The following is a 23,096-nucleotide window of genomic DNA, read 5'->3' as shown; positions in this document are numbered from 1 at the left end:
AAAGCAAAGGCAAATGAGGACATTCAAAGTTGATTTTCAAAAATTCACCAACCAACTTCAATGCACATTTGACTTCTCTTGATAACACCATGTGTAGCCTTACTGAGGTCGTCTTTGCGTTCTTTTATGAGGGATGCACTATTCATAACCCGAACGATCAAATCGGCTCTTCGGTTTACTTTTTATTTGTAGACTTCGCCTTTAACCATCCCCGCAGGCAAAAATCCAAAGAGATAAGGTCCGAGGACCTTGAAGGCCAAGAAAAGTGGCCATATCTAATGATCCACCTTCCGGGAAATGTTAGGTTTGGATAATGTCACCTGGAGGAACATACGCATTCTTGTAGCCAAATGAACCTTCATCTCGGTTCTTACAATAGTGCAACAGGTGCGCACTGGTTAGATGTAACTGAAGAGAGACTCCAACTCGGCTTGAGGTTAAGGGCGAATCCCAAGCGCATGGCCACGAACAGTTGGGAGCGGAAACTTAATGTCATCGGAACCTTGTTGAAGGACCATGACGTGCGATTGTTAGACCGACTGCAGGAAGTTCACTTCATAAATACATACATACTTAGCAAAATACATCATGTCGCAGCAGTCTTGCCGATACTGCAGGTCACTGCACATCAAATATTAGCTGTAGCCTCTTGGTATGTGTGGAAACAAAATATCTTCAAAGTATCCCTCCACACGGCGACTTTGCAGATGCAAAACGGAGGACTAGGAGTTAAAGACGTGGTTTTAAACTAATACATGCCACTAAGACAGGCATCACGAAACTTCTGTTCCTCTCGTTAGATCCTGTGGACAGGAACACTTCTGTTAATGTAGCATGCCAGCCTAGATTATGTCCGAAAGCACTATGGTGATTGGAGCTGTATAAGACTTCCACCAGCACAAACCAACACTAGAACCGTCTATGATTATATTACCACACATTGTCTTCACAAACCAATTCCGGTAAATTAACCTACAAAAAACTGGAGGAACGCCTGGAAAAATATCAACAATAAAATTCTACCAACTAGAGTCAGTGACCTATGGTGCGACGTTGTAAACGAAACCATACCCTCAGCGGAACGATTGTGGAAAATCAAATTGAGACCAACTCCATACTGCGACAAAAGTCGGCTTATAGAAACTGTAGCGCACATCTTCTTATGTGAAAATAGAATCAGAATTTGGAACTGGACTAGGAAGAAATTAGCACTAACAACAGAACCGCAGAAAGTCATATACTGATAACTGAAGCTTTACAACCCGACTGGAAATGTTACCCGTCCGCAAAGAATAACAGTTATTCGTGGCTTCTGGGACAGTTTGTGTTTTATGTTGTAACAAACAGAACTTAGAAGAGTACATGTTTTATATTGAACAAGAACATTTTACGCTGAGGAATAATAACAAATATAAAGAATGGTTTCAAATTTTTTTATCTATTGCTTTATGTGGGCTACAAAGAGGTGGACAGTTTTTTTGATTAGAAGCAGAATACTAATCTTTCACTTTTTTTTATTCCTGGAATATTTTTTACGTTGGTTTTAAAATCAGAACTGTTCTAATTTGGCAAAACCCCTCCGGCTCCGAAATTTTTTTCATTTGTGGAAAAATATATGGCTTCCTTACAGACCTCATATGCATCCAGTGCAAAATAACTTAAATTGTGAATATATTTCTGAATGAAAGTTTGTTATGTATTTTTCCGTCACCCTTTTCACTGTTAAAGTTATGCTCTACAAGGAACGCACGCCATTGGAGGCGGCAATCTAATTTATTTTACCTTAATTAGTACTTCAGTTTTGTTACACAATTTAAAGGTATATATTGGTGCAAACATGGAATACATGGGAATAATTCAGCTGCTCAGTGACATGTATGGTGGAGGCATTGAGGCCAGGCCTCGGATCTTCGACCCCTGCCCTCTTTGCCTCCGCCTACCTGGTGCTGAAAGTCTTCTCAAACTTTTAAAAAAAAATAAGAATGAAGTTAAGTCCCATAGTGCTCAGAGCCATTTGAACCATTTATGAAGTATACAAGTATTTATGAACAGTCTTTTGGTGGGGCTCAGCATTTCATTTCTTCCTAGGAAGTTAATGATAAAGGCATCATAACACGCCACCAGTAACAGTACTGCATAGGAATGCTCAATGAGTGATCTGATGACGTTCAATAATAGTCACTCCGTTGATTTTTGTTGTTTCGAATTAGAGCATGCAGTACTCCTACACCAGACTTCTGAACTTTGCCTGTTGAATGCAAATGTCGCATGATGGTTAAATGGTAAAATGTCACATATATCAGTAGTCGAGACTTCCTTAATGTGGAAAATTATTCATGCCAGAACGATCTTTGTTGAAACAAGAATATCTTTTTCTGGCGTATTTTCCCCAAAAGCACTCGCTCCACGCACAGTTCAAATCTTTCTAGTTGCCTCCTCTACATTCACCCCTCTGTTATACCAAAAGTAAACGTTGTGTTGCAGATGTTACACCTTTTTCCACTAGCGACTCAATTTTACAATGCCTAACTGTAGTTCACGATTTTCAAAAATGCAAAATCCAATGCTTAACTGTAAGATGATAACTAGAACTTTAAATTCGAAAATGACATTGATACATACACTGACAGCGTGGTGCCACCTTCACATGGGCGGCGCCGAATTTCAGGCGGCGGGTGGCGTCTGGCCGGTGGCCAGTAGCCGCTGCAGCGCGAGGAAACGCTTGAGCGTAAGCTGTTCTGATCACGTCGCAGCCATGAGCTGTCCTGCGGAATTGTTTGTGGAATACGTGTTATTGTGGGTGTGTAGAATGTTAAGCGAATTGTCTTCGATGTTCAATCAGATTAATAATTTAGACCGAAATGTGGAGAGAGAAAAAAAAGCAATTTTACGCGAACATGCGACTCTAAGTTTAGAATGCACGACGATTACTACAAGACCACGGGCTCACTCCATCCATATCAACTCGGAAGTAGACAACACTTCCTCCTAACACTTCCGCATCTTACAGTGTTGCCAGATTGTGCAGATGGCTGGACTTAGACTTGTCAGGGGCGGTCAGTTTTATTGGCCACCTTAAGTGAACAACTCGGACGTAGTCTCTGTGGCGGCCGGCTGGCGGTCAGTTTTTATGTCTAAGACTGTACAAATTGAATAACAGGGATAGACTAAATCCTGTCTCACATCCCTTCTGAGCCACTGCTTTCACACCCACCAATATTTATAACTACTGGAACCCCATACAAGTTATATATAACCTTTTGCTCCTTGTACTTTGTGCCAGCTACCCTCAGAATTCCAAAGAGTGTATTCCAGTCAACATTGCAAAAGCTTCGCCTGAGTCTATCAATACTATAAACATAGGTTTGCCTTTCCTTCACCTGACTTCTAAGATATGTTGTAGAGTCCTCCCGTGTTCCCACATTTCTCTGGAACCCAAACAAATCTTCCCGGAGGTCAGCTTTAACCAAATTTTCCAATTTTCTGAAAATAATTCACATCAGCATTTTGCAGTCATGATTGCTAATTCAATAATATTCACACCTGACAGCACCTGCATCCTTTGGAATTGGAATTATTACATTCTTCCAGCAGGTATTTGTCACACACATCTTGCACACCAGGCAGAAATGTTTTGTCATGGCTAGCTCTCTCAAGGGTATCAGTAGTTCTGAGGGAATGTCATCTACCCCAGGGGCCTTGTTTCCACTTGGGCCTTTATGTGCTATCAAAATACCTCACAGTATCACATATATCTCATCTCATTTCCTTTCTCTTCCATTTCTATAATACTGCCTTCACATTCATTCCCCTCGTACAGCTCCTGATATACCCCTTCCACCTTTCCCTTCCTTGCTTAGTACTGGTTTTCCATCCTAGTTCTTGATATTCATTCAGTTGCTTCTCTTTTCTCCAAAAGCCTCTCTGATTTTCCTATGGGTGGTATTAAACTTTCCCCCAATTATACATGCTTCTATAGCCTGACTTTTGTCCTTTATGTATATTCTGCTTAGTCATTTTGCACTTCCTGTCATCATCATTTTTTAGCTCTGCATTTACTTTTGCCTGCTTCATTTGCTTTTATATATTCGCTTTTCATCAATTAAATTCAGTAGTTCCTGTGTTCTGAGGATTTATACTAGGCTCCGTTTTATAACCTTTTTGAGCTGCCTTCACTATTTCATCTCTCAAAGCTACCCATTCATCTTATTTTTTTATTTCTTTTCCTGTTTCAGTCAATCATTGCCTAATGCTCCCTCTGAAACTCTCAACAATGTCTGGTTCTTTCAACTTATCAAGGTCCCATCTCCTTAATTTCCTACCATTTTGCAATTTATTCAGTTTTAATCTGCAGTTCATAATCAAGAAATTACTGTCAGAATCCATATCTGCCACTGGAAATTTCTTGCAGTTTAAAATCTGGTTCTGAAATCTCTTACTGCTGTATAATCAGTGCCTACAGCTCTCCTTCACTTACATTTACACAACCTTCCTATATGATTTTTATAAGTGGATTTTTTTTTCCATGGGGCACAAAAACAACTGAGAACATAAGCACCAATGTCACAACCTTAGAACACTAATAAGAAAAAGAGATTAAAAGCGACTATATGTTAAGCCCAATTGACAGAAGGAAAGAGCTAAAAGCAAGGACTTCCTCTTGGAGGAAGACTACAAAGTACGCCTTAGAGACAGTAGAGGTCCCAAACCAAACACTGAATGTCCTTCACCATATTGCTATGATGGTACAGTAAAATTCAATTGACATCCCGCACATCATTCACTAAAACAGCCTTCAACTCAAATGGCAAACATTCACTAGTACATAAGTGGCTAAAAAAAAAAAGCGGGGGGGGGGGGGGGGGGGGGGGGGCATTCTGTCAGGAAATGATAATGAGCACAAAGTGCTGGGGGATCACCACGTAACACATAGTGATAGCTAACAAGCCAGTGCCCAATACGCAACATAGCTAAAGTGATCTCCTCATGGTGAGAGGACAGAGAGGCAGTTGGCCAAGCCAGTGGGAGATGTTTAATTCCCCAGAGCTTGTCCCTTGAAGTAAAGACCAGTGGTAATGCCAAAGTGACGCCACCTGCCGACAGATGGAAGCATGGAGATTATCTGAAGGAAGGAAGAGCTAGCAGACCATGGTAGGAGGACTGCAGTCCTGGCAGCAGTGTCAGCAGCCTCGTTTCCCATCAGACTGATGTGACCCAAGACTCACATGAACATCACGGTGGCTCCCTCAACAGTGAGCAAGCAAAAGCTTTCTTGGATCTGTTGCACTAAGGGATGGACATGTACAGCACACAGAGGCTCTGAAGGGCACAGAGAATCAGAGCACATGATAAAATTAAAAAGCCTGTGCTGCCAGATGTACTGAATGGCCTGATAGAGGGTGAAGAGCTCTGCTGTAAATATTGAGCAGTGTTCTGGAAGCCAATATCAAAAATGGTTGGTGCCATGGTTATGGCACACCCAACACCACGATCCCTCTTAAGGCCATCAGTGCAAATGAAGATTCTGTCGCTCAGTTGCTTGGGAAGATCAAAAAATTTACAGCGATAGATTGGATCCGGAGTAGTTTCTGTGGGAAGTGAATGAACTCCAAGATGAACACAGGCCAGTGCATGAAACCAAGGCAGTGAAGGGTTCATAACCATTGGGAACGTGGCAGAGAGTGTGAAGTTAAGCTGCTGGAGCAGTAACCGAAAGTGAACTCTTTGAGGTAACGGAGAAGGATGCATCCCACAGTGACAGACAAGGAAGTCATTCAAAAAGAGGGCATAGAATGGGTGGCTGGGCATGGCAGACAAACTGCAAGCTTATCTGCTGAGGAGAACTTCACACTGATATAACACTGGTATGAAACTTCCTGGTAGATTAAAACTGTGTGCCTGACCGAGACTCGAACTCGGGACCTTTGCCTTTCGCGGGCAAGTGCTCTACCATCTGAGCAACTGAAGCACGACTCACGCCCGGTACTCACTGCTTTACTTCTGCCAGTATCTCGTCTCCTACCTTCCGAACTTTACAGAAGCTCTCCTGCGAACCATGCGAGTGGTGCTTTGGGAAACCTCAGGAACCAACGTGCAGAGATCATCCAGGGTGATCCTCCGATCTTCATGCATGCTTTGCTCAACCTTCAACACCGTCTCCTCAGAAATTGACGGTCTCCCACTCCTTTCATCATCGTGAATTTTGGTCTGACTGGCTGCAAACTCTCTACACCACTTACGAACATTTTTGACATCCATGCACGACTCACCATACACTTCCGGCAATTGGTGATGGATTTCAATCGGCATAGTACCTTTTGCATTCAAAAACTTGATAACTGTGCGCAATTCGCACTTGGCAGTAACATCCAACTGGCGCTCCATTCTCAATGGCTGCCAAGCCAAGACTGAGCGCCTCAGCACGGCATGCACATGTTTACACACAGCACGTGAAGCACTCTTCATAGCAGTGTGACGAACTGCCATACAAACAGAGTTCTGTACTTATAAAAAAATAAGAGATTTTACTTTTGGGATTACCCTCATATATCGTTGACGCACACACAAGCCATCCCGCCTCAGCGAGGTTCGTGGGGAGACTCAGTACTTATACATGTAAAAATATTTTCTTTGAGAAATAATACTGGCCCTAAGTGCTGGAGTTGGCAATCATGTGCGTGAGGTGTGCTTGCTTGTGTGAATGAATGGTGTGTGTTTCTCTTTTTCCGACAAAGGCTTTGGCTGAAAAGCTTATGGGTAAGAGTCTTAATTGTGCCTGTCTGCAACTTAGTGTGTTATCTTTACGATAAGTAGCAATCTATCTTTTCCTATAATGTTAATATTTTCATTCAGAAATACCACTGTATACAAGTAAATACTAAGCTAATAACAGTACATAAACAGTAGATATACAGGGTGAGTCACTAACTATTGCCACCAAGAATAACTCCGAAAGTATGACAGGAGCTGAAAAGTTGCATGGGACAACGGCGGCCATAATATGACATTGGCTTTTTGTTGCTAGGTGACGTCGCTTCAGAGATATGAAGCTCAACTTTGTTTTTTTAAATGGGATGCTATAGTTTGGTACTTATTTTCTGATAGTGGCTATCAAGACACATCCAATGATGTAACACTAAGGTCTTGGAAGGTCACGAAGGTGGCATGAACGTCCATTTACAGAAGGTGTTCGAAGCGATACCCATTGGTATCAATGCAGTGCTGCAATCTTCTTATCATGGATTGAGTGGTATTCCTTATCGCATTGGCACTTATCGAAGCACATGCCCTGACAATTCTCTCTCGCTTATCTCCAGGTGTAGTTGGAACATCTTTATGTCTTTTACAAATCCCCACAAGAAAAAATCCAGAGGCATCGAGTCTGATGAACGAGCTGGCCATGACACATCTCCTCCATGTCCAATCCAATGATTTGTGAATTGTCTCTGCAACTCAGTTCTAGCCATCAGCGAAAAATGTGCCAGCCACCCATTGTGTTGATACCACATTCTGTTCCTTGTTCCTAAAGGTATTTCTTCCAATAACAGACCTAATGTTTCTTGCAGGAATGTGGTGTACTTCCTACCATTAAGATTTCCTTCAATGAAATAGGGGCCTCTAATTCTGTTCTCCAGAATCCGACACCTTACATTCATCGACTACGGTTTTTGGTATTCAACTTGCCGCAACCAACATGGATATTCAGTTGCCCAATAATGCATGTTACGCAAATTAACATTTCCATGGTTTGTGAATGTAGCCTCATCAGTAAATATAATCAAATTAATAAATGTGTCATTCCTCTGAATCTGAATTTGAGCCCATCGGCAGAACTCAATGCAACACATAAAATCATTACTAGTTAATTCTTGGTGGAGACTGATATGGTAAGGATGATATTTATGGTGATTCAGAACACGAACAACACTACTCTGGCTCATGCCAGATTCCCTTGCGATTTGAAGCGAACTAATACAAGGACCTCGAATCACAGTGGCAAGAGTACCAATTTCCATTTCCTCATTAGTAACTTTCCTTTGCCAGATATGTTTCTGATGTGTTAAAGATCCAGTTGTTCTCAACTTATCGCACACATATTTAAATGTACAAAGTGTAGGGTGAGAATGTTGAAAATATCTTTCAGCGTTTAAGTCTCTAGCTCTCACTGCATTTCACTGGCATTCTCCGTAAATGAGAAACATATTGACTTGGTCTTCAAAGGGGTACATCATTCACATTTGCTTGATTCGACAATACTAGTCTTACCATTCCAATTAGTGTCTTATTGCAGAACTGTCGAACGGTGTTTACATGTCAATAGCACGTTAGATGGATACGCCATATTCGGCGAATATTTACTATTTGCACAATATATGAGAGAGAATTGTCAGAGCATGTGCTTCAATAAGTGCCGAAGTGATAAGGAATACCACTCAATCCATAAGAAGATTGCAGCACTGCATTGATACCAATGGCCATCACTTTGAACACCTCTTCTGTAATGGACGTTCATGCCACCTTCTCAGCCTTCGCTGACCTTCAAAGACCTTAATGTTACTCATCATTGGATTTGTCTCAACAGCTGCAATCAGAAAATAATTTACGCGAAAGAACTTGCTCCATTTGTAGAAGTAATTTATCGTAGAGCTCTTCAGCAACGAAAGGCACCTAACGACTGGAAAAAAGCGCAGGTCATTCTCGTTTTTAAGAAAGGCTGTAAGATCCACACAATTATAGACCTATATCGTTGACATCAATCTAACACATAATTATGGAACACGTTTTATGCTCAAAACCTATGACGTTTTTGGAAAATGAACATATCCTCCATAAAAATCAACATGGATTCCAGAAACAGAGATTAAGCGAAACTCAGCTCGCTCTGTTCCTCCATGAGATCCACAGCACAGTGGACAATGACGCTGAGGTTGATGCCTTCCTTGATTTCAGTAAGGTATTTGACCCTGTCCTGCATTGCTGTTTAATGAAAAGAATACAAGCTTACAGAGTATAGAGTATCAGAGCAGACTTGCAATTGGATTCAAGACTTTCTTGCAGGTAGGACTTAACACGTCGCTCTTAATGGAACAAAATCAACAGATGTAAAGGTAATATCTGGAGTACCACAGGGAAGTGTGATAGGACTGTTTGCTATTTACAATGTATATAAATCATATAGTAGAAAGCTTTGGATGCTCTTTAAGGCTATTCGCAGATGATGCAGTTGTCTATACCAAAGTAGCAACGCTAGAAGATAGTAAAAATTTGCAGAACAGCTTGCAGAGAATTGGTTGGTTGGTTGTTTCGGGGAAGGAGACCAGACAGCGAGGTCATCGGTCTCATCGGATTAGGGAAGGACGGGGAAGGAAGTCGGCCGTGCCCTTTGAAAGGAACCATCCCGGCATTTGCCTGGAGCGATTTAGGGAAATCACGGAAAACCTAAATCAGGATGGCCGGACGCGGGATTGAACCGTCGTCCTCCCGAATGCGAGTCCAGTGTCTAACCACTGCGCCACCTCGCTCGGTGCAGAGAATTGTTGAATGGCGCAGGCTCTGGTAGGTGACCCTGAACGTGAATAAATGTAATATAGTGCGCATTCATAGGAAAAGAAATCCACAACATACAGCTCCACTATTGATGACGAACAGCTGGAGACAGTGTCTGCTGTAAAATATCTATGCGTAACTATCAACAACGACTGTAAGTGGAACGACCACATAAAACAGATAATGCGACAAGCAGGCAAAAGACTCAGATTCATCGGAAGAATCTTAAGGAGATGTAGCTCATCCACAAAAGAAGTGGCTGATAAGGTGCTTGTTCACCCGATTCTCGAGTATTTTTCATCTATCTGGGATCCCCATCAGGTAGGACTGATAGAGGGGAAAGAGAAGATCCAACGAAGAGTCGCGCATTTCTTCAATGAAATCGTTTAGCTGGAGAGAGAGCTTTACAGAGATGCTAAACAAACTCCACTGGCAGATGTTACAAGAGAAGTGTTGTACATCATGGAGAGATTTATTATTAAAATTGTAGGACAGTACTTTTCAGGAGGAGTTGACACCACGTTACTTCCCCCACATACATCTCGCATATTGACCATGAGGAGAAAATTCCAGAAATTAGAACCAGTGCAAAGGCTGACCAACAATAATTCTTTCCACGCACTAATTGCGAGTGGAACAGGGTTGGCGGGATCAGACAGTGGTACTGAAAGTACCCTCCGCCACACCCCATTAGGTTGCTTATGGAGTATGATGTAGATGATAGAGAGGCAGCATAATTCCTACTCCTGCCAATAAAACCACGAAACAATAGTCCTAGCTTTCGGGAACTATACTATTCTTCTTCAGGTGGGGAAGAGAGATTGGTTGGGGCAGTGTGGTGGGAAGGAGGGGAGGGGGATGGAGAGGGCAGGTGGAGGTCATTCAGACTCTAGATTGAGAGCGACTCTTCAGTTTTAAGAAATCTTTCTTCCTCATGCTAGTGCCACTTGTGGATACAGTCATTGTGACATCAAAGCAATTTTAACATTTCCATCAAGTCATGTGGAATGTAAAATACGTTTTACACCTCAAGATTGGTTTGAACAACACAAAGATTTTCCTATTGGTGGTTGTATACCTTAACCCTTCTGACTAATCAAGTTGATTACAAGAGGACTTATGGTTAATATGGAATCCAAACCACAGTGCTATTTGAATTTTTTACATAGCAATTCAAAAGGTAAGGAAACAACATGTGTCAAAAAATACCCAGGACAGATAGAGCTTGTGGACCGATACTTACTGCTCACTGAGTCACACCTACGACAGCAATTTACAAATCTCAAAGTGGAACAGTACACATCACTGTAATGTTAACAATGAATTAGGATAGACAGAGCTTTGTTACACTTTTGAGTTTCTTGCTGACACCTGTTACCCTCTTCACATTGTTCTGTACAGCACTGTAGACTCCCTGCAAGATTTTATCCTGTGTTGTTCATTTAAACCTAATCCTGTAAAACTACAAAGTTATATCATTATCAAAGATTGGTTCATTGCTTTCCTTGCCACTGTAGATGCCTGGTAACTGAGAATGAAAAGATCCATTGCTCTCCTTGTCGCTTAAATATTTATCTGTTGTTTAGGTGTAAATGGAACTCCAATATCTCATTACATGATACTTTATGACAGCACAGCCAATGTTGAATATGCAACTCTAATATGCAGCATTGGATGTTGATATGCTTTTTCCTCATAATGATTGAATAATATGGCACTTAGTATCATTCAAATGTTAATGCTTGATCACTTACATTGAAATATACTTCTGCATGTTCATAGGCCTTAACAGCCCACATCGCCTCCACTGATGCCTGCAACAAATATTTTGAAACTGATTATGAGCTGCTTTCTGTACATAAAATAACTGACAAGAACTTACTTAACTAATGCAATAAAAAATTCCATACACAGCAATGATCATAGCAATGGTTCCTCCAAAATAGCTCATTACATGCACCAAGATTTTAGAGTTAGCTGTACTGGATTTAGTTACTGTATATATTATCAGGAGTATTTTTTATATAAACCATTCAAAAATAAGTTCATTAAGTCATTAAAATTCCACACACTCATCAGACCTTGTAATTATTTGCAGAGAAATGTCTTTGATTATCATCTTGTAACAAACGAGAATCTCAGACCATATTATGAACTTTAACAGAATGAAGTATGGTGTCTCAAACAGAATAACTACTTCTATGCCAACATGCCAACCAGCACTGATAATGCAAACAATGATTATGCAAAACCCAAAACTCACTTTCTCACACGACATTCTGAAAGTTATCAATGAAGCCAATCAGGTGGGTGCAGTATTTCTTGACTTATAAAAAATGCTATGAAATGTGTGACAAAAGATGACTTCTTAGTAGGGAGGACACATGCCATCTTAGATGAAGAGCCACTGACAGATGTCTAAGTGACTGCATACATGCCCCAGATAAGTGAATTGAGACCCTTGCTGTTAATGCTGAATGTTAATGACCTGGTAGTCAATATTAACAGCGACATTCAGCCTTTTTGCAGATAATGAAGTTATTGGTAATGAATGCTATCTGAAAGCAAATTAGCAGAAATATTCAGTTCATTAAACAAAACACAGAATCAATCAGAATCAGTCAATTCATATACACAACTGGATACAACAATTTGTAGGGATATGAAATGAAATTTCACATAAACTCATTCAAAATGTAAAGTATGCGGAAACTTTGATTCACTGGTTTGGGAAAATGCAATCAGGCTAGAAAGGTGATTGGTTAAGAAACACTCATGCAACACTGCTCAAGAGTGTGACTTACATGAAATATGTCTAGCAAGGGACATTAAACATAAAATAAAGGCCAACACAAAAGATGAGATCTTTGTTTGAGCTGAGGGAAAGTTGGGACGTTGAAGAACATGAACTGGCAGGTACTTTAAGATAGACTTCAACTATCCTGAGAAAGCCTACTTACGAAGTTTAAAGAAAGCTGGAAATTTACTGTGACACCTTATGTATCGCTCACACACGAAACACAAAGACATGATTACATTAATTACAGCACACAATGAGGCATTTATGCAGTCACACTTCCTATGCTTCATATGCAAAAGTGACAGAAGAAACTTATTTGTGGTACAATGGGAAGTACTGTCTGCCATGTACTTCACAGTGGTTAGCTGAGTATGGATGCGGGTGCAGAAAGAGTCATTCTCCAGTTACTAGCATTAAGTAATTTGATAGTGTTGAGATTAACCCTTCCTGACTTGAATTTTTTTCTGGAGGAAGGAAAATTTTTATTTATGTGGTAAGGCTCTTAGGTGACTTTTTTAAAATGATTTTATACGCAAGATTTATATAAAAATATATACCCATTTCCAAAACTTACTTTGTGCACTTGGCTTCGTTTTATGGACTAAAATTAATTACTAATTATAATTACAAAATATTCTCTATTGTAATAAATAGTAAAATGATAATTCAATAATTACCATGCAAAATAACAACAACAATATTCAGTTGAACAGTGGGATTAGTGAACCAACCAAATCTGTGTATTCTGGTGGTCACAAGCTACTGTGCACTGTCACAAGCTGCTGCACTACACTGATTTGCCTGATATTTTCATAGTGATGCTCACCAGTTGGCGGTACTTCTGCATGATGAAAATGTTGAACATTCACAAATGTGTACCTCAGGTTTCCATTGGGAAAAATACTTCTGTTGCAACTAAGATAAAGTAAAAGTTAATGTACACAATTGTAGCCAGAGAGATTGAAAGGGTTAATTTCATGTTTCCAAGACACCTTGTGAGAAAAGCAAAACAATCACTGTAGAGTTCAATGACCACAAACATCAATCGTCAACTAGGTACATGTAGGGCTACATATCACTCTGCCAGAGAATATGTTACATCACAACGTGCTGTTAATTTGACAAAAGTGTAGTGCCGCTACCATTTTAAGATCCAAATCTGTGAGAAGGTACAGTGGAATATTGGATTAGCTGCACAAAGCTGGTGAGCACAGTGTGTTTTCATTAGGGCTATGGCAGTAATGGTGCTGAATTACTCCAAGCAGGCTATGCTCGCTCTGTGTAACATGCCAGCAGAGCTATTATGCGTGGCACAGGCAAGGGGATTTCGCCATCAACAGGGTTTTAGTGGTGTTACCAAGTAAATGATGAGAAGCGGAGAATTGGCATAACAAGTGCGCTACTATGTGGAATAAATAGTGTTGATTTTGTAGCAGAATCAATCGCAGCCCAGTGTTCTACCAGGATGAAGGAGCTATGTCAGATGAGGTGGCAGCATGGAGTTGCCAGCAGAAGCCACGGGTTAGAGTCTCCACAGCAATACTAGCTGTTTGCACTAAGTCCACCCACCAGACTTGGTGCCACACCACAGTGGGCCTTCCCGGTTCACTCTAGCAGCAGCCGGACTCCTGCCCAGGGGCAGCAGGTTGCAACTGGACACAGCAGCTGCCTTTCTACAATGCGGTGGGTGCAACCTATCGACTGTATGCTTTGGTCACCTGTGTGCATTATTCATCATAGAATTATAGAATTGGTTACCCCTGCAAGATTTCTCTCCTGCCACATGTTGCCAATGCTGATGTTGTGGCTCATGCAACAAGGGTGCATGCCAGGCACCGAGTGCAGGTGTCACCAAAGCAGGGCACGAGCACATGTTGCAGCCAAATGGCGAGTCACTAGCAGCCCACTGGTCTGCTAGCAGTCCTCTTTCCAAAGGGCAGGGACATTGTCACTTCCCCGTATCAATGAAATGCTGATGTATAAATAGAAAATATATTACCAATTTTGACAGATGCTCCTCTCTCGACTTTTATTGGCCTGCCATCCAGACTCAACTCTCAGCCACTCGACATTCTGACAATGTGGCCACTCTACAATCCCTGGGGTTGGGCACAAATTAGCATCAGAAGTGGTGACATCATTTTCAGTGGGCAGTATGGGTGTGTCATCCATGCAGTGTGATGTCTAGACCACAACCTGCTGTGTCGACATAGTGGGTCAGTGGAAAAACTGTTAGTTGCTCTTGGTGTGTGCAACAGACTTGGTAGTCTAGGAGAATGTGTCGCCGTAACTTGAGAGTTACTTTGTTTAGGCCAGAGGATTTGGCTGATGTGTCTGAGTTTTCGGGCAACAGCAATGACCATTATTTGGAGCATTTTAGATGATCACAGTGTAATCTGCTTGGGGGTTATGCACCATGTGCTGAATCAGTATAGTACCAGGTTTTATGTGCCACCATTTTGTTCTTGTTGCGAAGCACTATATGTAATCTAGATTGATGATGATCAGGCACAATAATATGTTGTTTGTTCTTCAGTTTGGTAATTAATGATTGGTTAATGAAGTAGCACAATGAAGAGCAAGCAGATGATATGGACTTATGGAAAAAGCTTGCAGTGACGAATGAGGAAATCGCATTACTCTGAGCATGAAACCTTGTAACATATATATCAGCCACTAGCCTAATTAGCCACTGAAAGGTAGTCTGAGGAGTTGATGTTCGTGGAGAGCCCAACAATGTGGGTGGGCATTGATGATTGTAGCAGGAAGCCAAATTATATCTGGCAGGAGAGGTAAAACCCTTTGTAAGATGCATGGAAGCTCAGAGGAAAATGTAGATGTTTGCGCACTAAAAACAGGGTTTTCTGCACAGATTCAGAATAGTTCGAGATTCTCTCAGGAATGGTTTGTTTTGTATTGTTTTATGGTGCAAAAACAATTAGGATCATGTGCACCTTTGTCAAAACTGTAGAACATGAAGGCAAAGAGGAGTTAAAAACAACTACATCTCAATCCCTATCGATGGAAGAGAACACAGCTAAAAACATGGACATGGAAAATGGTCGGTTAAACACGCCATTGAGAAACGGATGTCCAGAACTAAAAATTAAATGGCTTTCACCATTTTGCTATGACTGATAAAGAATAAAACGTGGTTGACAGCCCATGCGTTGCTCGCTAAAACAGCTGATAACGCAGATGGCAAACACAAACGAGAATGTAAGCAGTTAAAAAAGAGCACTCTGTCAGTAAATTGTAGATTGTCAGAAGCTGAGCACAATGTACACCAAGTGGTGGGGGAGCACCACTTAACGAACAGTGGTGGCTAAAAAGACAATGATCAATACGCAACCTAGTTAAAGTGATCTCCTCACAGTGAGAGAGCTGGGAGGAGGTCGTCCAAGCCACTGGGAAAGACTTAATAACCTGGAGCTTGTTCACATGAAGGGAGGATCAGTGATGATGCCAAAGTGATACCACCTGCTGACAGACAGCAACACACAGATCTTTGGAGGGAATGCAAGAACTAGCAGGCTGAGGTATGAGGGCTGCAGCCTCGGCAGCAGCATCAGTGGCCTCATTTCCTGTCAGAGCAATGTGACCAAGAACTGACACTGGGAATGGTTGAGTGCTATCGAAAGAGGCAAGGGGAAGACAGAGGATCCTGCTGACAGAGTAAGGAAACTGAACATACATACATATGAGCTGGATTGAGTAAACAAGTAAATGGAATTTTGCAGCAGGACACCAAGCAAAGGGAACTCAAAGATTCTTAAGAGGCTTGTTACTGGATATGTCAAGGGTGTGCACACGAGTACTAAGGACCTCCATTCAGCACTTAGATTACGATGGAATGTGAACAGATCGATGTGTCAAGGGGTGTGGCATATTCTCTGTGAATGAGATGTGGGTGTACAAAGCATGTGCAGCAACAATGCTGTCAAGATTATACAGAGAGGAAGGAAGCAAACATTAAATACAAGAGGGAACCTGAAGGCCACTGGAAGCCATTTCTGTTGAAATTAGATGCAACAAGTACACATGCAGAGGTATAATGAGCAACAGTGTGTAAGGAAGAGGAAGTGTAAGTTTTTGTTGGATCCAGGGGCACATGTGTCAGCAACCAGTAGAGACCTAGTGGGTCAGAGGTGCACCAAATTCCAACAGAACATGAGCATCACTGTACTGCAAACCACACAGAAATCCTTAATATTTACATTTCTGAAGTAGTTCATCAACCAGCAGTTGGCTATGAGAAAACAGAAGAGAATAATAGTCCATGGAGGGAAGGAGGATCACTGATTGGTTGATTCGGGAGAGGGAACCTAATAGCGAGGTCATCGGTCCCACTGTTTTCGGGACAGGTGGGGAAGGAAGTCTGCCCTGCTCTTTCAAAGGAACCGTCCTGGCAAAAGGCCCCGAGGTTTGAGTACCCACCATAATTGGAAACTAACCATCCTCTCTAGCAGTTTACAAAGTACATTCGTTAGGCTAATCGGGTGGTAGCTGTCGAGAGATGACAAGTTCTTCCCGGGCTTAAGAATGGGGACAACAACACTGCCTTGCCAGGAAAGTACCTGTGAGCCAAATGCAGTTAAAGACCCTGAGCAGATATTGCCTCTGGGTAACATCCAAATGTTGAATCATCTGGCTGTGGATGGAATCCGGGTCTGGGGCTGTGTCGTGTGGAGAAGTAAGAGCCTGCAAGAATTCCCATTTAGTGAAGGGTTCATTACAGGGTTCAGCTTGGTGGGGGCTGAAACAGAGGGAGATCTGTTCAACTTGGCATTTCTGCTGGAGAAAGACAGCAGGATAGGAAGAAGACACAGATGCCATCACAAAGTGTGGCGTGAGGTGTACTGCAAGGACCAATGGATCAGTACACAGTGCACTTCAGAGGTTATGACCCTAGCCAGTTGACTGTCACTAGCGGCCCAGGGGGCTACAGAGCTTGGACCAAACCTGCGATGAAGAAGCATACACCAAATGGCTCTGAGCACTATGGGACTTAACATCTGTGGTCATCAGTCCCCTAGAACTTAGAACTACTTAAACCTAACTAACCTAAGGACAGCACACACGTCCATGCCTGAGGCAGGATTCGAACCTGCAACCATAGCGGTCACGCGGTTCCAGACTGAAGCGCCTAGAACCGCACGGCCAGCAAGCATACATGCCCAGGGAAGAAATGTAGTGGTCCCAGCATTCCTTTTTTGCTCACCATCATAAGGCAACGAGTCTAAGAATGGAGACACTCAACATATTCTATGCCTATTTCTATGCCATTAGTGTTTGCTAAAGTTATTGAAAAGACTGTGTATGTAAGCATAATTGATCACTTTATATCACATAATTTGCTATCAAATGTACAATTCAGCTTTAGAAGTGGTTTAACAACTGAAAATGCGATATCCTCTTTTCTCTGTGAGGTACTGGATGGATTAAACAAAAGGTTTCGAATGCTAGGCATTTTTTAACTAAGGTATTTGTTTGTGTTGATTCCAAAATATTGCTCCAGAAGTTGGACCATTATGGAATACAGGGAGTAGCTCACAATTGGTTCACCTCTTACTTTCAACAGGCAGCAAAAGGTCATTATTCACAGTGATGAAAATAGCTGTGATGTGGGGTCTGAGTGGAGGATTGGTCAAATGAGGGGGGGGGGGGAGGGGGGGGGGGCAGCAGGGGTCAGTGTTGGGGCCACTCCTGTTCCTTATTTATATAAATGAAATGCCCTCTAGTATTACAGGTAATTCTAAAATATTTATGTTTGCTGATGGCACTAGCTTGGTAGTAAAGGATGTTGGGTGCAACATTGGCTCCATTTGAAACAGTGCAGTTCATGACATAAGTTCTTGGCCTGTAGAAAATAAATTAACGCTAAATCACAAAAAGACGCAATTCAACAAAACCCGATGTTTTAATTTAGCAGAATGGTCATATGATTAGTGAAACTGAACAATTCAAATTTCTAGGTGTTCAGATAGGTAGTAAACTGTCATGGGAAGCCCACATTCAGGATCTTGTTCAGAAACTTAATGCTTCCACTTTTACTATTCGAACAATATCTGAAGTAAGCGATTGTTCTACACGAAAATTAGTCTACTTTTCTTATTTTAATTTGCTTAGGTCGTATGGTATTATACTCTGAGGTAACTCTCGCCATTCTCAAAGCATATTTTTGGCTCATAAACAGGCAGTTCGGCCAATAAGTTGTGTAAGTTTGCGAACCTCTTGTCGAACCCTGTTCACTAGTGCTCAGCTTACCATGTACCTACATGTTTAGTTTGACGTTGATACTACATCCGAATATTTTATGATCTGAAGATGTCAGTAGCCGAAACAGGTCATAGTGAACTGTAAAAAATTATGTAATCAAGGTGGACCTGTAAAATAAAGTGCAAAAAATTTAGCATCTGCCATAAAGCCTTTACGTCACATTGAAGAACTGCTGATACTAATGCCTCCAAAGAATGTGACAATGAGTGAAGACAAATAGAGTGACAAAACCACAGGAGGTGGCAACTGTGAATCAAATGGGTTACACTTTTTGTCCAAAGGGGATCTCCATAATTTTGTTTGTAATTTCAATTTGTCAGAGCAACAGCTTAAGCTTTTGGCTTCTTGATTGCAAGGAAAGAACCACCTCCGAGTGTTGATCATAACCATCATTCTGTTTTTCTGAGTATTTCCCCAGGGAAAACAATTTGGTTTTTCATAACGATAGAGTGTCTGCTATGGAGAGACTCAGCCATAACTTAAGTCTACAGGAAAGGAGCCTGTTCATCGATTCCAAAAAAGTTGGCCTGAATGCAGTAATTCTCCACAATGGGAACAAATTTCGCTCTGTTTCAACTGCTCATGCAGTTAATCTGAAGAGGCATATGAGAACTTTAAACTGCTAGTCTCACTTACCCAGCATGAGAAATGTAAACGTTTACATGTGGAGTTCTCAAGCAATTCCAATTCTTCTAGGAGTACAGCTTGCACATACAAAAAACTGCAAATTTCTATGAGAGTTGGACAGCAGAGTCACTAAAAAAACTCCATTAGAGAGAAATATGCCCTGTTCAGACTTACCTATTCTCTGGGCAGAAGAATGTGGTGCACGCATATCTTGTTGATCCCAAAAATGTGTATCCACATTAAACTGGGTCTCATTGAAACCTATGTGAAAGCTTTGGACTAAATTTCACATAGATTCATTCACATATGAGAGAAGTTTCCAAGGATCAGTGAATCATAAATAAAGAAGGAATGTTACCAGGATCACAATATAGAGAATTAAAGTCTGATGAACATTGAGTAATGTTGCAAGAATGAAATGGCTGTCTTTCACAAGTGTCTGCAAGAACTTTTCAGGAAACCATGGGGCAGCGAGCTACCATGATATTGTACAATAACTACTGAGATCATACTGCCTTAGGGGGGTGTAAAATGTCAAACTAAATTTTGTGAATAATCAATTGGGCTCCTGTTAGGATAAACTAGGCACATGGAGAACAGTTCCACCAGGCTATTTCTCAAATGGAAAAGCATTATCAAGGCAAATGGATACAGTCATGCTGCCTGACTACTTGTGATCCTTATGAAAGGTATTGCAGGAAATAACAAATAAAATATTTTTAGGTATGAATCTTTACTCTTACAGTACTCATTCATTTCTTCACTATCTTTGTGTACTACAGTTTTTTAAAAGTGTTTAGTGGGAGTGCCATTTTGCAAGATATATATAATGCACAGGCTGCCCTAAGCATTTACAAAAACCATTAATACAAACTAAATTCTGAAATTGAAATTACATTGGGGTTAAGGGGCACATTAATTTCCAAAAACATTAAACTAAAAAAAAGATTCGTTGGCCAGTTTCTACACCTACACTTCGCAAGTTCCCTTGTGTTTATGTTCGTGGGAACTTTGAGTAACACTGTCACTTTCTCCCCTTTCACGTTCTAGTTATGAAAGGTTCACAGTAAGGAAGACTGCAGGTAAAACTGTGTGTGGGCTTGAATCTCTCTAATTTTATCTTCATTGTCTTTTTATAAGATATACATATGAGGAAGCAATATATTCAGCGACTCTTCTAGGAATATATGCTCTTGGAATTTTAACAGTAAACTACACATAATGCTTAATGGATCTCTTTCAGCACCAGCCACTGGAGTTGAGAGATCATCCCCATGATGTTTTTGTGCTTACTAAGTGAACTTGTAATGAAATGTGCTGCTCTTCTTATGTCAACACCAACCAGTGAAAGCTGTGGTGCTTGTGACAACAGCAAATTTTTCTCCAGCACCAGCAGCAGTAATAATGACAGCAGCAACAGCATAAATTTTAGCAACTCTAGGTACTTTGCACTATTTTATTACCTCTGTTTTTGAAGTTTTTGACGGCAAAAAAGCAACTGTTGTGAGTATCTGATAGCCTAACATCTTCAGGCTATTAGCACAGAGCTTTTAAGTAGAAAACTATTCCCAGTGATTTAAAAAGAGCATCCATCATAACTATATATAAACAAAAGGCAGCAGAATTGATGCACAGAACTATCGTCTCCAGCCAGTTCTACTGCAAACATCAATCCAGAATACAGTTGAAGTTTAGATAGATAAATAACTAAAGCAAAATGAATGAATGTAACAATCAGGTTGTATTCCAAAATGTGTAGAGGAAATTATGATGCAAGAGTCTGATGTACCAGTTTTAAAGTGTATTATGTAACAACTGGATTACTTAAATTGCTTCATGGTGGCACAAAAATGACTGCTTGGACCAATATTTTTTAATGAGCTGTCAGAGAGGTGAGGTGAATAAAAACTTATTTTAAGAAATAAAAATAAAAACATAAGAAATACTAACAACAGTTTTTGCAACACTGATCTCTAGTCTTTAGTTTGAGGATTAGTAATTTTCCTGGTTTTAGTAGGAACGTCATAATGTCCTAATACTGATTTGTAATAAAATTTTACTTATTAGGTTTTTTTTTTTTTTTTCTTCCAGAGAACATTGTACAACTTACCTGGTGTTGGACATTTTCTCGTCAACCAAAAATAATAGCACTCCTGGTTAGCAGAATTGAAAAAGTTTCTATATTCATATTTTCTTCCCAGAAAGAACACACATACTCTGAATGTGGTTAGATGATATGAAATGAAAGCAGGCCACCAATACCTACATCATGTCATCGAAAAGGGTTGTAAGTACTTAATGTCCCAACTCAGTAGTTACAAATGCTAATTTGCCTCTGCCAGAGTTACCTTTCTATAGCAACTAACATGGAAGGGGAGACTAACAACACTATCCATGACCTTCTACTTAATATGGCCAGTTTTCTGGATTCACATGTTGAAACACAGAAATAGGTGATATTTTCTTCAAATGATCTGTGTTTTAGTCTACCGACTGTGACCACAGACATTAATTTGTAAATTTTTTACCAACACTAAAAAGCCTATTCATTTTCTGCCTGAATTCAGCTGCAATTTCTTTGTTTTTCTTATTTTACTTTCTTTCTTGTATGCACTTAATCCAGTTGCTTCCAAAAAATCTGACTGAAATGGCCTTGCTGTTAACTTCAAAAAGCACTTCTGTGTGCAAGATTCATCTATAAGGCAGTGGGCCATACATTGTATCTTGCCACATTCATGTAGAATATCTGATTTATCTGGGACAAGTCTCCCTTCTGCATGTTGGCCTTGCAACACAGCATTCCCACTTTTATCCTTCACCAGACAGGGTAAGAGATCTCACTGCCAGAGGCAGGCTCTGCTCTTGGGGCATATCTCCAGTTCTGCCAGATTGGAGGTGTCTTATCAATGGGCTGTGATCTGTGCATTCAGGGTTGGCTTCCAATTTTATCCTCTCACCACTGACACCATGTCCTGTTGGGTGTGAAGGGGGGTGAAATGTCAATGTGCAAACAGAAATTCTGTACTAGTTCTGGCTTCTTATCCCACCGCAATTCACACTGACTCACTTACTGCAGTGTCTGCCTTCTTTGCATTTGGAGATGTGCTACACACAGGTACTGTTCCTGTTATATCTTGGTTTTGGTGTTTATGTAGCTCTGTTTACATATCATTGTGAGATCCAAGTTCTAACCTAGATATTTAAGCTGTGAGCAGTGCTAGAGTCTTTCACCTCATTAGCTTCTCACCATGCCGTTATTGGAGTGGAAAATGCTGACTGCGTCTTGCTGAGGTTTGATTTCAGACAGTTAGCATCTTAATAGACAAGATGGGTATTAAGGTTTAGTGTCAACATCAAGGTCATTAAAGAGAGCATAAGCTTAGATTGGAGACAGAAGCTGGTCGAGCTCTTTTGAAGAAGCCAAACCAGGATTAAGTGATTTATGGAAACCACAGAAAATCTAAATGTGGATGGATGGACAGAGATTTGAGCCGTTGTCATGCTAAATATGAGTCCAATGACTTAAAGAGCACACACTTTCACTTGCTATCTTAATACTGTGTGTGTGTGTGTGTGTGTGTGTGTGTGTGTGTGTGTGTGTGTGTGTTTTCAATAATTGTGTCAGTTTCTCTTCTACTTCTGAGGCACTCTAACATTAGGTTGCTATTACTGTATTGTTGGGGTAAATGAATTGCCTGGTGCAATTTGATGCCAACTTTTCCTTTACATACATGTTTTACAGTATCTGCGTCAGGATGCTTCCTTTTGTGCTAAGCCATTCTTCTGATTCCTCTACCCATCTACTCCTCTGCTCTCCGATAGAGACTGACCATACGGGATCTCC

The 23,096-nt window shown here is 40.9% G+C and overlaps 1 protein-coding gene across 1 annotated transcript in view; it reads right to left on the bottom strand.

Annotated features, from left to right (window-relative positions):
• Nucleotides 1-23,096, bottom strand: part of LOC126088780 (protein PBDC1) — a 73,682-nt gene that overhangs the window by 48,642 nt on the left and 1,944 nt on the right. The window contains exon 3 of the mRNA XM_049906862.1: nucleotides 11,301-11,360. Within this exon, the coding sequence (XP_049762819.1) occupies nucleotides 11,301-11,360 (60 nt within the window). The remainder of the gene's footprint in view (nucleotides 1-11,300; nucleotides 11,361-23,096) is intronic.

Source organism: Schistocerca cancellata, chromosome 1 (assembly GCF_023864275.1).
Source record: "Schistocerca cancellata isolate TAMUIC-IGC-003103 chromosome 1, iqSchCanc2.1, whole genome shotgun sequence".
In the NCBI taxonomy this organism is placed as follows: Eukaryota; Metazoa; Arthropoda; class Insecta; order Orthoptera; family Acrididae; genus Schistocerca; species Schistocerca cancellata.
This window is presented reverse-complemented; position numbering and strand designations above follow the sequence as displayed.